Raw genomic sequence first — 13444 nt, forward strand, 5'->3', positions numbered from 1 at the left:
AAAATATATTACAGCCCTCTACGTGCTCCCGGGTGTGCGGCACGTACACAGCCTTGGCCGTTGTATTGTATCACATCCAGTTATTACTAATACGCAAATCAGGAAAAACCGAAACGGATTAAAACCAATATTTTATTTGCAGCCGATCATACGTAATTATTTAATTTCCAGCACTATTTCATTTTCATCATTAATATCAAGTTTATAACTAGCAAACTTGGTAAGTGGCACTTTTCTTTCAAAAAGAATATCCAACTCCTCGTAGGTGCGGTCTTTGGTTTCTGGTAGCCGGAAAATTGCCCATATGAGAGTAAGAAAACTGGTTCCGAACCAAATGAAACCTGTTCTTCCTTTCAATCCCAAATTACCAGGATTGATGAAGTACGGCTCTACCACCTGAGCAGTTAACTGACAGAGATTGTAGGCGTTTCTTCCAATGGCAATCGACTGGGATCTTAATCTGGTACTTGAAACCTCACTCGTAATGGTGTACGCTAAGGGTGCAAGAGTCAAGACAAACGATACAACCCATGCAAAGGTGCAACCGACTTGTGCCCATGCTACCAGTGGGTTATTGTCTGCTGGAGTCTGTAAGACCCCAATAAGTAATAGAAAGAGGGTCATAAAGAAAATACCAGTAATGTAAATCTTTCTTCTGCCCACTTTTCCAGCAATGAACCACGAAACGAAAGTACCAACCCACGCAAGTCCAGTGATACCTAAGTTCAAGTTGTACGTTTGTGTGCTATTCAATCCCACCTGGGAGAAAAAGTAAGAAGGAGAGTAAGCAAAGTTGTTACCTCCCAAAACTTGCCCTGCAATGGACATACAAGCGATTTCTGTTCTCCTTCTGTTGGGGCCCTTGAAACACTCGACATAAGATTTCCAACCTTTGAAGCGGTCATCGAACTCGGACGCTTGTTTCATTTCCAATTCATTGGTGTGAATTAAAAGTTTCAACTTCCGCTTGATATTTGGATGAATAGACTTCGATGAAAGTCTCTTCAATGACTTCTCCGCTTCTTCTACCCGTCCTTTACGAACGAGCCAATACGGTGAATCAGGAGAAAGTAAAGTCAAGACAAAAATGGGAGGTATCCATACCCATTGTATAGCAAAAGGCAACCTATAAGCCCATTGAGTAGTGTCGTTAAGCATAGCTTTCAACACCCCTGCAGCAATAAGTTGACCAGTAGCCCAGCACATCATAACGTACGCCGATAAGAAGCCACGAAGAGGCAATGGGGCAACTTCGGAAGCATAAATCAACCCGATGACGGAAAAGAAACCCCAGGGAAAGCCGTTGAGAATTTGGCCAACAAAAAGCATCTCAACATTTTTGGCAAATACAGTGACGAAAATGAACGCTGCCATGAAGAACAAGCTAACAATGATGATTTTTCTGTGTCCATATTTCTCAACCAAAACTCCATTGAATGCCAAAGCAATGATTATTCCAATACTACTGCCACAACCCAAAGCACTCTGCCAGGGACCAGTGATCTGATAGCTTCCGGGAGAGATCTCTTTCCCGTACCTTTTTTGGAAAGATGGATAAGCGAAGAGAGACAGAATAAGAATACTGTCGTAAGCTTCCATCAAAATAGTTCCACTCATAACCATGGACCAAAAAATGGCAGGTTTGTAGTCTTTAAGAGCTTGTTTTGCCAGCAAAGCATGCTCTTCTTCGGTAGCCTTCCTAGCATCGTGCAATATCGTATTTTCCCTGGCCGTGGAAGACATCTGAGAGTTACCGTCTTCTTCCTGTTCCACGTGGTTCACCTCGATCTTTTCATTCATTGAAGACATTGTATTGGAGAAAAACATCGGAAAGACTGTCCATTTATAGCATAGCATTGTGGGAGTTTGCAGCCGCATCAGGTGGGATTCTCCGTGGGACGTACCCCACAATTCTCGGAATCCATTTTAGGAAACCGGATCTGCAGCCTTAAAAGATCTTGCATATGTATGATCGGAAAACCCAATGCGGAATCCGGTTGCAAAGGAGGAGAAGCGATTTCGGAATCAGAACTCAATCGAGAAGTGGTGGAGAACAGAGGGGGACTATATAAGGGCATACTGCCCAAATATATTTAACTTCACCAAAAATGACGGCGTTGATCAAAGATGGCTTTTGGAGAGAAAGAATCAAAACGGTTTCCACCAACACACTTCCTTCCATGTACAAACTATTGCATGAAACAGGACGCTGGGACTTCTTTGACTTCAATTGGAAAGAGGGAATCAAGCCCCATATTTTCTGGGACTCGGATATTGCCAAGTTTATGGAGGCCGTTTGCTTTGCATTAAAGTATACTGAGGAAGGTGATGCACGCAACTTGCAATATAAGTCGTGGATGGATGACATTACGAGAATGATACTCAAGGCACAGCAGCCAGATGGCTATCTCAACTCTTACTTTACTCAAGTTAAGCCAACCGAGAGATTCAAAAACGTTGCTGAAGAACATGAACTCTACTGTTGCGGCCATCTAATTGAGGCAGCAGTGGCATACTATGAAGCTACTGGTTCCAAGGTATTGATTGAATGCCTTTGCAGGTACTTGGACCTCATTTGTGAGACTTTTGGTGACGAAAGTGGTAAATTGCACGGGTATCCAGGACACCAGGAAATTGAATTAGCTCTTGTTAAGCTCACTAAAATTGTTCCCGAGCCAAGATACAAAAAACTCTTAGACTATTTCATCGAACAAAGAGGATACCAAAATGGAAAGTTTTACGATGACGAGGTGAGAGCAAGAGGCTTGGATCCAGATACCTACAGACCTAGAGGAGATTATGACCATCTTCCTGGGGTTCATTATGACTCGCATTGGCCGGCTCCTAGAAGCTACTGGTACTTGCAAGCTGATGTACCTGTGAGAGAAGCTCACGAAGTCAAGGGACATGCCGTAAGACAAGTGTACTTTTTGACGGCTGTACAAGCGGTGGCTTCGCTCAAAAATGACGATGGACTAAGAAATTCTGTCAAAAGACTCTTCAGGAATATGATCGACAAGAAGTTCTACATTCATGGAGGTATCGGTGCTATAGCTAGGTGGGAGGGTTTTGGGGAGGACCATGATTTGAGATGGGACGGGTACTCGGAAACGTGTGCTTCTATTGGGTTGGTCTTTTTGTGTGAAAAGATGCTTTTGGACCACTTGGATCGGGAAGTGGCTTTGGTGATGGAAAGGGCTCTTTACAACGACGTTTTGGGAGGTGTGAGTATTAACGGAGAGTCTTATTTCTATGACCAGCCAATTATTGGAGAAAGAGGCTTAAAGAGACTGAGTTGGTTCAGTGTGAGTTGCTGCCCACCCAACGTCGCCAGATTGCTCAACAGCTTGGAAAAGTATGCTTACCTGTTGTCAAGTGACTCAGTAGCTGTCCACCTTTACATTGGTGCCGAAATCAAGAACGACCATATCAACATGAAACTTGAGAGCGAGTATCCCCAAAAGGGAAGGTTTAAGATCTCTTTAAAGACTTCGAAGCCAATCAGTCTTGCAGTTAGAGCTCCAAATCACTTCAAATGTTCTAACACGAGCTTTACAGAGCGTAATGGATACTTGCATTTCGCTCCTAAAGTATGGGACGAAGTTATCGATCTTGAATTTGATCTTAAGATTGAAGTGATAGTACCTGACGACAAGGTAGAAGCCAATAGGGGCCATTTGGCAGTACAGAGAGGACCTTTTGTGTATGCTTTACAGAAGTCTGGGGTACAAGGAGACGTTTCCTTGAGTCAGTTGCATATTAAGAGAGGGCAAGAGTTTACTGAAAAGTTGGAAACGATTCGAGACACAAAATATATCAGCTTACTGACGACTATATCGGGAGTTGTGTGCAAGTTTGTACCTTATTTTGTGACTGGAAATGAACACCCAGGTGAAGACTTTAGAATGTGGATCAAGGAGAGTCAGTGAGAGGATCAGTAGTACATACGTAACTATGGGTGCAAAAAAATTAAATCAATTCTAGTGAAAGAGAGTCAAGGGAGTAGGACAGTAATATGGGCTATGGGAATACGCCTTTCGAGTTAGAATCAGTTATTCAAGTAGTTACAGCTTTGAACCCTTTTATCATGGCTTTTACGTATCTTTGCATTATTTTGCATTCTTGTAATTCGTTTATGGTAGGTTTTATTTACTATACACATGCCAAGTGGTATAAAAGTCAACAATGGACTCAGAAAGCATTACTGAGCTGTCGGGGTACCTTGGCAAAGCGACTAACACACCAACTTGTAAGTCGATAGTCAGCGAAGGTGCAGCTAAAAGAACCGTATTTGTATGCGAGGATTCTAAATGACAAACAGTCGCAGATATTAAAAATTGGCCGATGTTGTTGAAACTCTCGAGCCTATGAGTTGCAGTTGGTAAACTTTTAGGCTGTTTCAGGAGATGTTTAGGTTCGTACCTCTTCTTTCGAAGCAGTTGCAATAAGGAGGGTGGGTTAGGGCTCTGCAATTTCTTTGAGTGGTTCTCAAGATCCAAAGGTTTCTGATGGTCTGAAGTATTGGAAGTGGTGCCTTCTAAATCTATGGCGGGTGGTGGTTGCGATAGCACGAATTCAAAGCGATTATCGGCGAACCAACCAACATAATCTTGGAACATCTTCTTCAATTGCGAAGACAATTTGTTGGTTGGTGTATGGGACGTCAAGGCCCTTGATATTTCATCATAACTTCGAAAAGTCGGTAGCCTTTCCTTCGACACTTTGAATTTAGATCTTGATTGTTTTACCAAATCAAGCAACGAAACCGAATTCTCAGGTTGCTGTGCACGCTTCAGACTCCTATGAAAGTTCATAATCGCTTTTTTGACATTGGTTTCTACATCTGGATTCGAGTTGGTTTCGTTAGTCTTGTCTGCCAATGGTATTCGACGAGGACGTTTCGTACGTGGGGTAACAGGTGTGAATTTTGAAGATTTTCGAACAACATTTAGACGCTTTTCGCGGCGCATACGCTGTAAATTAACCTCACGGTCATGTTCGTATTGTTCGAAAGGATCGAGGGGAGGTTTGCGCATGTCCTTGTGTATACAACGTAGCACAGTGTAAAGAGACAATTAAAACGGTTTAGTTTCGCGCGCACAAAATGGTTCATATTTTTTGGTTGTGAAAGAGGTACTTGAATTCCAGTATCATTGAGTACATTTTTCTTGGTAAAGCATCACAGCTTTTTCAATTAACCTTAGAAGTATAAGCGTTATCTATGTTTCATTTTAAAAGTCTTTCTTAATTTAAAGTGAATTTGCTCCGATAGAACCCAATCTGCAGGAACACGCATGCAGCGCAGCAACGAAGATAGCGATTTTTCACCAGATTTCATCATGTCTACAGGTTGGGACCAAGTAAAATTCAGTTTGACTCCCAGATCCAAGGGGTGCTACTTGATCACAGACGAGGTGATTCAGAAGGTTCCTCAGATCAAAGATTATGAAATAGGTCAATTGAACTTGTTCTTGCAACACACTAGTGCTGGTTTGACATTGAACGAAAATTGTGATCCCGATGTAAGAGAGGATATGGATAAAGCGTTGGACAGAGTGGCTCCAGAGGGCGACTTCTACATTCACGCAGACGAAGGTAGCGACGATATGCCGGGTCACATCAAATCTACTCTCACTTCGGTCAGCCTTACGGTTCCAATCTCCAATGGAAGATTGGCCGTGGGAACATGGCAAGGAATTTACTTGATGGAGTTTAGAAGATACCATCACACTAGGAAGATCGTTGCTACGATCAATGGTTTGAAGCGTAAGTAAACAGCAAATTATGTGTTGTATAGTATCGTAATCTTCACTTGTCAGTGATATTCACTTTGTATCTTCGTATATCGTCATGCTGTAGTTTCGTAACACTGTCAGAACTTCATTCTCCAAGTTGCTTTTCTGTATCGCAAACATGTCGGCCTCCCTCAAAACTCCATCCTGGACCAAGTTGAACCATCCGTTGTGGCGAGGACATCGTCTTTTGTCTTCAACACACAAGTGATTATTGTACCAAACATCCTCCAGTTCATCTTGCTCTCGCAGCTTGTACTTCTGTACAATGGCATCTATTTCTTCTTCGAAATCGGCATAAATATCTGACGAGTCAATCAACTTGTGAATTTGTTCTCCAGAAGTCTCGATGCCGGACTTGACATTCTTATCGAAAAGACATAACTCGTACTTCTTGCGCTTTCCACCGCTGCCGCTCGCTTCCATAACCTTCGAGTTTATAATTTTGTGCTTTTCTTTGAGCTTGGCCAAAAAAGCCAATCTAACATTGCAGCTTTCTATGCCCTCTGTCACCCTATTAAGTTTTCCTTGAAGTTGTTTCAACTCGTCTTGCACATTTTCTGGGAACTGTGATAAGTTGTCACCTCTCTCGTGGTAGACTTTAACTTCGGGAAGCTCTGGGAATTGAGTTCCCAAAGTATGAAATTGGTCGACGTTTTCCACTGCATCGAGTAGTGCTTTGATATCGGATTGGGTAGCAGATTTGGAGCTACTCATCAAAAGCTGTCTCATGAATTGTACACCGTGTTCGTCGCTGCAATATTTCGAGTTCTTTTCTGGCCTGACGGGCTCCAAACATCCCTTTAATCGGCATCTTCGTTTCCATCTTGTTTCTCCAACACCTTTCCACTCACAGAATTTGCAGAAAAAACGGGCGATAAGCCGGGAAAGCTCAGGATCCAACTTCATGCAACGAAAGTGAAACCACTCTTCACATCCATCGCAAGAAATCATCAATTCACCTCCATGATCTGGTCGTCGGCAAATGCAGTAGACTTCCTCACTATTCAAATTAAATTTTGCGGCACTCGTGAACCTTTTATACTGTTTAGCTATGTCGTCCGAGTCATCTTCCTCTTTTCGTTTTGGGGCTGGTTTCTTAGACTCCTCAGTCATGATTTATGAAAGGCACTATATACAAAGTAAAAACAAGTTGAATATGAATAATTCGCACCAAAATTATAATGAGCTGCAAGATGTAGGACTGAGGTATTTGGCTGATACAAGAAAAAAAGAGAAGTGGCTGTAAAAACTACCGTGTTAAGTCATTGTCTATTTATTATTCAGTTTCCTCATTTCTGTTCAATTTTAAGCTTTCCTCCAAATTACATATTTTAAAAAATCCACTTTTTTCAAGAAATAAGAAACTGATTACCTACAACCCTGCCAACTAGTCTCAAACCATTTTCTTATTAAAGAATGCTGCCAACTTGTCAAGTCTCGTTTTTGGCTCGTCAGCTTCAGCAAGCTCCTTTTCTGCCATTTCTGATTCGACGTCAACTGCATTCAAGGTGTTCCCCAAGAAGAAGTTTGTTTGGAAGCAAGCACAGATTAAAGGTATGAAACTCAAACTGAGAGCAATGATAAAGAAATCATGTGTAGCATAAGAGTAGGATTTGATTCCCGCTTGCCGAATAGGCGACAGTTCAGGGTATGCCTTAATGGCTGCAAAAGACCCAAACAAAGTAGGAGCCAAATCTGTCGAATCTGCCGGTAAGAAATCATTGAGGTAACCAGGCAAATCTCTTTGCCATACAGCTGTGGCAATTGCAGCACCCACGGCTCCTCCCATGTTTGACCATAAAGACAAAAGGGACATGGCGAGCGAAAGGTCCTGGTGAGCCACCGAAGCCTGGGCTGCAATTTGACTTGCTACCACACTCAAGGCACCACCACATCCTATAAGGAGTCTGTTCATGACCAAGGAAGCAAGGTTTGGCACTGTTCCCTTTGGACGAATAATTAGTCCGTACCCAATAATTTTGATCGCAAGCCCGGTAACTTGCATGTACTTGTACCTGTGAGTGATTCTCATTATGACTCCTGCCACCACTCCAAAACCACACAACCCCATAGTCAATGTGTTGTTGAAGTATGTCCAGTCTCTTGTCGATAAGTTTGTAACGACATAAACGTACGACGACAAATAGAGGTCTCCAATATTTCCAGCGAGCAAGTATACCACATCGATGCAAACAGACATAAGAAATGTTCTGTTGAACAACACCCTTCGGGGCATTGATGGGATGGGAGCATAGTACACCTCATAAACTCCATATGCTATCAAAAGGAGCCCTCCAACTATCATCATGGCAATTAAACTGGGGTTTTTCCAGCCTTTGGAGGCACCAGAAGCAAGTGAAAAAGGTAACAATAAAAGAGAAAAGCCGAAGCCAAGGAGTAACAAGCCCAAAAGGTCTATTTCAACTATTGCACTCCAGACAATGTTCACCCACTTTTTCTTGGCTATTGGAACAATTTCTTGCTTGAGTTTACTGGTCGTCAAAGCGAGCTTCTTGTGCTTCTGAGCACGACGGTCAAGCCACAAGAGAACGCCAATGGCAGGAAAAATAACCACTGGAATCATTATAGCGAACATCCCGTAACCCCACCGCCAATTTCTCTTCACAATTGCATCAGATATAAGACCAGCGAACCAGACGTTAATAAGATAGGGTGTGGCCAAGAAGGAAATCAATAAACCTCTCCATTTTAAAGGCGTCAAATCAGCAACAATAAGAGTATTTATAAGGTCAATTCCTGCGAAACCGATACCAGCCAAAACTTGGCCAGCTGAAAATGCAGTAATGTCTTGAGCAGCAGAACTTATAACATATCCAACGGTATACAAAGTCACCACCAAAATGTAGGTGTGTGGACGAGAAGTGAGATCTGCAATTTTTGCAATTATAGGACGACAAACTGAAGCAATGATTGTTTTTGCTATTGTGACCGTACCAATCATAGAATGCTTGCCAAAGGACGAAGTAGCAAATGGTTCATAGGAAGAAGTAGTGGACGAATCAAGCACCAGAACCCAGGCACAGACCAAGATTGAAGCACACAATAAAACTTTCACTTTTTTTCCGCTGCTGACATTGAGCATGGTATCCCGTATGGCTTCAATATGGGCCACTCCTCGAGATTGAGGAAGCACCTTTTCTATATCTTCACTGGAAACATCATCGGTATGTTCTAAGCGTTCCTGCTTCTCAACATCGTCCTGGGATAGCCGATGCTCAGCAGACTGTGACATTGGAAATTACCATATGTGCTAATAAAAGACTCTTTTTTATACCCGGAAGGGACGCATGCAAGAATTTGTCAAAAATTTACCGAGAAAAAGAATTGCTAAGTCCGCCCAGAAAGCAGCATATTACGATTTCTAGTTATGACTTGAAGACTGAGAAAACACAGTTTTTTTAACTTATCCATCTGTTAAACCGAATATACATAGCATCATGCCCAATTTTCACGATACTGACACGGCTGACACGGCTTGTGGTCCATCGTCGTGTACATCAAGATCAAAATTATCAGTTTGATCAATGCACCTTCATGCGGCTCATTTAATGCATTCTGCACGTCGAATTGAGAGAGGAAGGAGGAGCATAGAATAGCCTGAGGAACCCTCTGTATGAAAATCTCGATATTCAAGGGACCTGAAGCAACATATTGTACTTGAGGGAGCAAGAAAAATTTTAAAAAAAAAATCAATATAAAATTTTCAAATTCGACTCTTTCCTCATGAGTTAGATGCTTCGGAATTTACCGCGAGACTTAGCCCTTTTGCAACATGACCAAGATCGGTTTCGTTCCCGAATCACCGAGATTGCAGCCACTAATAGTAATGTCGATGCACGCCAAGAAATATATGTGCGCTTACAATACCTCGCACCGCTCGTAATGCGGTTGGTGTTCTTGGCGTATATGCAACCACTTCACCATATTTCCGGGACACATTATCTTTGTCATCTAATCTACTTGGCATCTATTCTCATTGCTAATCACTGATCATTTTCCTCCATTTCCACATCCTTCTTCTCATCATTATCGTTATCTTCCTTTTCAGCTTCTTCTTCATTATCGGTATCTTCTCGCACAGTCTTCGTTCTGTAGACCTCTAGAAGTGAATCGTCTCCGCATGTAGCGTATAGGCTGGGGATCTTTGGATGGATACTTACATCGTTTACGCGGCCAGTATGACCGCCGTGGATGAAGTATAAGCAGGGATCAGCACTCTTGGCCGCCCTCTTTCTGCCTCCTTCCTCGCTGTCAGGATAACTAAAGTCCTCGTTCAACGCAGCCAAATTCCACGTGATGACTCGACGGTCGTAGCCCCACGAAGTCAACAATTCAGGCTCAGAATCCAGATTCCATTGTACACCAGCAACGGACTCAGTGTGGCCAAAGAGCTTGCGGAACGGCTCGTTTGGGTTTCGCAAATCGTAGACATTGACCACTTTGTCTTTTCCAGCCACAGCATACAAAGTAGCAATCTGAGGATGGAAGGAGATAGCGTTTTGCACGTGTGAAGTCTGTGTCTTGATGGCTGGACCGTCGTTGACCGAGCTTCGCAAATCGTGAATATGGGTCCAATAGTCGTCTGCAACCGACCCGAACAAATGCTGCGACGGAACACTATGAGAAAGGTCGTTGATTACCGCTGTGTGAGACTTGAATGCCTGAAGTGGGGTCAGAGGTTTGGAGACATCCCAAAGCACAATTTGACTGTCGTTTGCACCGGAAAGAAACCGGTCGTTCAGAACCCATTCCAAAGCATAACCTTCCTGTTTGTGGTACACGAAGCTCGTGGGCGGTTTGTTGACGGCTGAAAGGTCGTAAAGATGGACATCGCCTGAGTTGTCAAAAGTAATCGCACTCGAAGCATCGGGACTGAGACGAATTTTGTTGATTTCACCATTATGTTTCCAGCTCGAGACAGCTTTGAAGTCAGTGGTGCTATCTCCCACCGGAATGGGTATGGACTGTGCGTTTGGGTTGAAGCTGGCAAAATCCGGAGCGAGTGTCGACGGAAGCTGCAACGACCCGAGCTTCAAGTAGTCCTGGGAATGTTGTGACGTGTTTGTGCCATACAAAAACTTGACAGTAATGAAATTCTTGTTGTCTGACACTGTATAATCCGGAAGCCAAGCAATTGAAAGACTTGGAAAGTCAAGGGCTTGAGAATGGGATGGTATCGTAAAGAAGCGGCACGGTCTTTTTCCATATCTTAAACTCCTCATTTATGATCTTCTCACGGAGCTGGTGTTCCTGAACAATTTCCTGCTCGGCCGCAGCTATATCGGTGGCTCCAACAGTCATGGTCAAAACACAAGGCTGGTACTTGTAAATCGCGGAGAAGAAGTGGTGAGAAGAAGCGGACGTGGATGTACGCATGCTGCGCAAGGAGTGCGTATTTATCAGTATGGACAATGGGCTATGTATCTAGATGACACCACCTCCAAGGTCAGGCAAATCATCGTCTTCTTGCGGCTCTTCAAAGTACAGGCTGAAAGTGTACACGGTTCCATATATCAATCCACCTCCAATTATCGTCAACACCATTGCTATTCTCGTTAAAATATGCGAATGATGCAATAAAACCGGCAAGTAGAAACCAGACACCACCAACAGTGCCGATAAGAATTGCCCTATCTCTTTCCACATGTTGCCTACCGAAGACTGTGAAGGCTCAAAATTGAAGTCATAATCGCCATTTTCTGTCAAAGTCCGTGTGATCGCTACAGGAAGATGTGCCACCGCAAAGATGATGCCAATGATGATGGGGAACCAATTGCCATAGATTCCGGCAAGGATGATGAGGAGAAAGCCCATGGAGAGAACTATGGAGAGCCCGATGATGTTTCGCAATGCATTTTGCTGAAACTTTGTGGTGGAATTCATCAGATTGAGTATGCGGAGCGGTATCGATAAGCTTCAGAATACCGTCTTTTGATTACATAATCCGAATATCTAAAAATAATGGAATGAAAAAGGGGTCTGTCTCTCTTTTATGGACTTTGTGATATAGCTAAAGTTCACAAATCACTACCATAAAATCATATACGAAGGCCATCTAGGTGAGTCAGAAAAAGATAAAAACTCCAAATACTGCATACAGCCGAGATTCTATTTGACTTGCATTGCATTATTGGGGCGTTACCACTTGCATTGACAGCTTGCATTGCATTGACAGGTGCGTAAATCATGCACAGCGAAATATCAAACCCCGACGTTTTGTCGCCCAAGGCATGTAAAAAGCCACTTTCGCTTCCTCCTGGGTTTGTGGACACTGCGTCCAAAAAGAAGGTGGCTCCAATCGGGCCGAAGAAACAGTCGGCAGCTCAAGTTGATGATCTTAAAATGAAAAAAGCATGGGAGATTGCAGTTGCACCTGCCAAAGGCATTCCAATGAACTTGTTTATGAGCTATATGACGGGTAATTCGTTGCAAATCATCCCCATAATGATGACTTTCTCGCTTTTTTGGAACCCGGTGAAGGCTATATTCACAGAAACAAACGCAGCATTCACCAATCTCTGGACAGAAAAGAATGCTTCTAACATAATACTTGCGAAAGTTGCATTCGTGATTTGTCAGATCGCCGCAATGTCGGTTGGACTCTACAAGTTTTACAAAATGGGTCTCCTTCCTACAGCTGAATCAGATTGGCTTGCATGGAAGGCGCCAATGAGGATAGTGGAAATGTGTGCAGTGGTCGTTCAATGAGTATTAATGATGAAATTTTGACTTTTGGGTCTTTTCGGTTAGTTATACTACTCTTCCTTCACTTCTTTCTCATCCTTCACTTCTTTCTGCTCCTTCTCTTCTTTCTGCTCTTTCTCTTCCTTCTCTTCCTTCTCCATTCCCTTCTCAAAGATCTGCTGGAGATTGAACTTCTCGTATGTCAAGTAATCATTGACTACACTCATGCCCACATTGCTCTTGTAGCATTCTACCAAGATCAATTTGTCATACTGCTTCAAGTCCACCCGGTGTCCATGGTCTCTGCCTACACATTCAGCAATAGCCCGAATAATATCATCCTTGGGAACCGCATTGAAATTGCGTCTGGTTACTTGAATTGCATATTTGTAAGGTTTCTGGCTTTCTTTTTGGTGGAAATGAGGTTCCAACACTCTTCTTGCCAACTTTTTGATTTCTTCAATAGTTGAAGATGCAGAAAAAGTTATAGGTGTGAGTCTTTGTGTGTACCTGGTAGTTTTGGCTTGCGATCCTTTGCATTCTTGGCACAAGCGCTCCACAAAAGTCTCGGGAGTTATGGGTTTTCGTGTCTTGATGAACACCAAGCACTCACAATCCAAGTCAATAGGCTTGAGGAGTTCGCTACGAGTATCCTTTTTATCCTGAATTTCCTGTACTTCCCGCCTGATCTTGTCTTCTATCGAGAGATTTTCTTCATTTTCCTCGTCGGAATCGTCGTTTAATTCAGTTTCATCATAATACTGCTCGGCCTTCTCCGCAAAGAGATTCATCAATTCCTTCCTACACTGTTGTTCCCGGCCACGATTGCATGTAGCAAAGATCCCACTGGTACCAGGATCTATAAACCCGCCGGCCCTGAACCTTTTAGACTTATCGTGGCTGCCACCGCCTGATTTTCGTTTCCCCATCGGTCCCCACAAAGA

General features: G+C 43.1%; 10 protein-coding genes across 10 annotated transcripts; 3 read left to right on the plus strand and 7 right to left on the minus strand. All coding sequences in view use genetic code 12, as the record gives it.

The window, feature by feature from the left end:
- Nucleotides 1–156: 156 nt before the first annotated feature.
- PGUG_04508 (uncharacterized protein) lies at nt 157–1878 on the minus strand (the record flags this gene model as incomplete). Its single annotated transcript, XM_001483729.1, has 1 exon — nt 157–1878. The coding sequence occupies one exon, from the start codon at nt 1876–1878 to the stop codon at nt 157–159; it is 1722 nt and encodes a 573-aa protein (XP_001483779.2).
- Nucleotides 1879–2108: 230 nt separating this feature from the next.
- On the plus strand, nt 2109–3929 carry PGUG_04509 (glycoside hydrolase family 127 protein; the record flags this gene model as incomplete). Its single annotated transcript, XM_001483730.1, has 1 exon — nt 2109–3929. The coding sequence occupies one exon, from the start codon at nt 2109–2111 to the stop codon at nt 3927–3929; it is 1821 nt and encodes a 606-aa protein (XP_001483780.2).
- A 216-nt stretch (nt 3930–4145) lies between these two features.
- PGUG_04510 (uncharacterized protein) lies at nt 4146–5036 on the minus strand (the record flags this gene model as incomplete). Its single annotated transcript, XM_001483731.1, has 1 exon — nt 4146–5036. The coding sequence occupies one exon, from the start codon at nt 5034–5036 to the stop codon at nt 4146–4148; it is 891 nt and encodes a 296-aa protein (XP_001483781.2).
- Nucleotides 5037–5294: 258 nt separating this feature from the next.
- Nucleotides 5295–5774, plus strand: PGUG_04511 (uncharacterized protein; the record flags this gene model as incomplete). The annotated part of the gene is made up of 1 exon (XM_001483732.1): nt 5295–5774. One exon carries the CDS (start codon nt 5295–5297, stop codon nt 5772–5774), a length of 480 nt encoding a protein of 159 aa, XP_001483782.1.
- Nucleotides 5775–5825: 51 nt separating this feature from the next.
- Nucleotides 5826–6908, minus strand: SPP1 (Spp1p; the record flags this gene model as incomplete). The annotated part of the gene is made up of 1 exon (XM_001483733.1): nt 5826–6908. One exon carries the CDS (start codon nt 6906–6908, stop codon nt 5826–5828), a length of 1083 nt encoding a protein of 360 aa, XP_001483783.2.
- Nucleotides 6909–7188: 280 nt separating this feature from the next.
- On the minus strand, nt 7189–9048 carry PGUG_04513 (uncharacterized protein; the record flags this gene model as incomplete). Its single annotated transcript, XM_001483734.1, has 1 exon — nt 7189–9048. The coding sequence occupies one exon, from the start codon at nt 9046–9048 to the stop codon at nt 7189–7191; it is 1860 nt and encodes a 619-aa protein (XP_001483784.2).
- A 751-nt stretch (nt 9049–9799) lies between these two features.
- Nucleotides 9800–11038, minus strand: UME1 (Ume1p; the record flags this gene model as incomplete). The annotated part of the gene is made up of 1 exon (XM_001483735.1): nt 9800–11038. One exon carries the CDS (start codon nt 11036–11038, stop codon nt 9800–9802), a length of 1239 nt encoding a protein of 412 aa, XP_001483785.2.
- Nucleotides 11039–11240: 202 nt separating this feature from the next.
- On the minus strand, nt 11241–11699 carry PGUG_04515 (uncharacterized protein; the record flags this gene model as incomplete). Its single annotated transcript, XM_001483736.1, has 1 exon — nt 11241–11699. The coding sequence occupies one exon, from the start codon at nt 11697–11699 to the stop codon at nt 11241–11243; it is 459 nt and encodes a 152-aa protein (XP_001483786.2).
- A 303-nt stretch (nt 11700–12002) lies between these two features.
- PGUG_04516 (chaperone) lies at nt 12003–12524 on the plus strand (the record flags this gene model as incomplete). Its single annotated transcript, XM_001483737.1, has 1 exon — nt 12003–12524. The coding sequence occupies one exon, from the start codon at nt 12003–12005 to the stop codon at nt 12522–12524; it is 522 nt and encodes a 173-aa protein (XP_001483787.1).
- A 47-nt stretch (nt 12525–12571) lies between these two features.
- Nucleotides 12572–13429, minus strand: PGUG_04517 (putative tRNA acetyltransferase; the record flags this gene model as incomplete). Its single annotated transcript, XM_001483738.1, has 1 exon — nt 12572–13429. The coding sequence occupies one exon, from the start codon at nt 13427–13429 to the stop codon at nt 12572–12574; it is 858 nt and encodes a 285-aa protein (XP_001483788.1).
- Nucleotides 13430–13444: the final 15 nt, after the last annotated feature.

Source organism: Meyerozyma guilliermondii, genomic scaffold, assembly GCF_000149425.1.
Source record: "Meyerozyma guilliermondii ATCC 6260 scaffold_5 genomic scaffold, whole genome shotgun sequence".
In the NCBI taxonomy this organism is placed as follows: domain Eukaryota; kingdom Fungi; phylum Ascomycota; class Pichiomycetes; order Serinales; family Debaryomycetaceae; genus Meyerozyma; species Meyerozyma guilliermondii.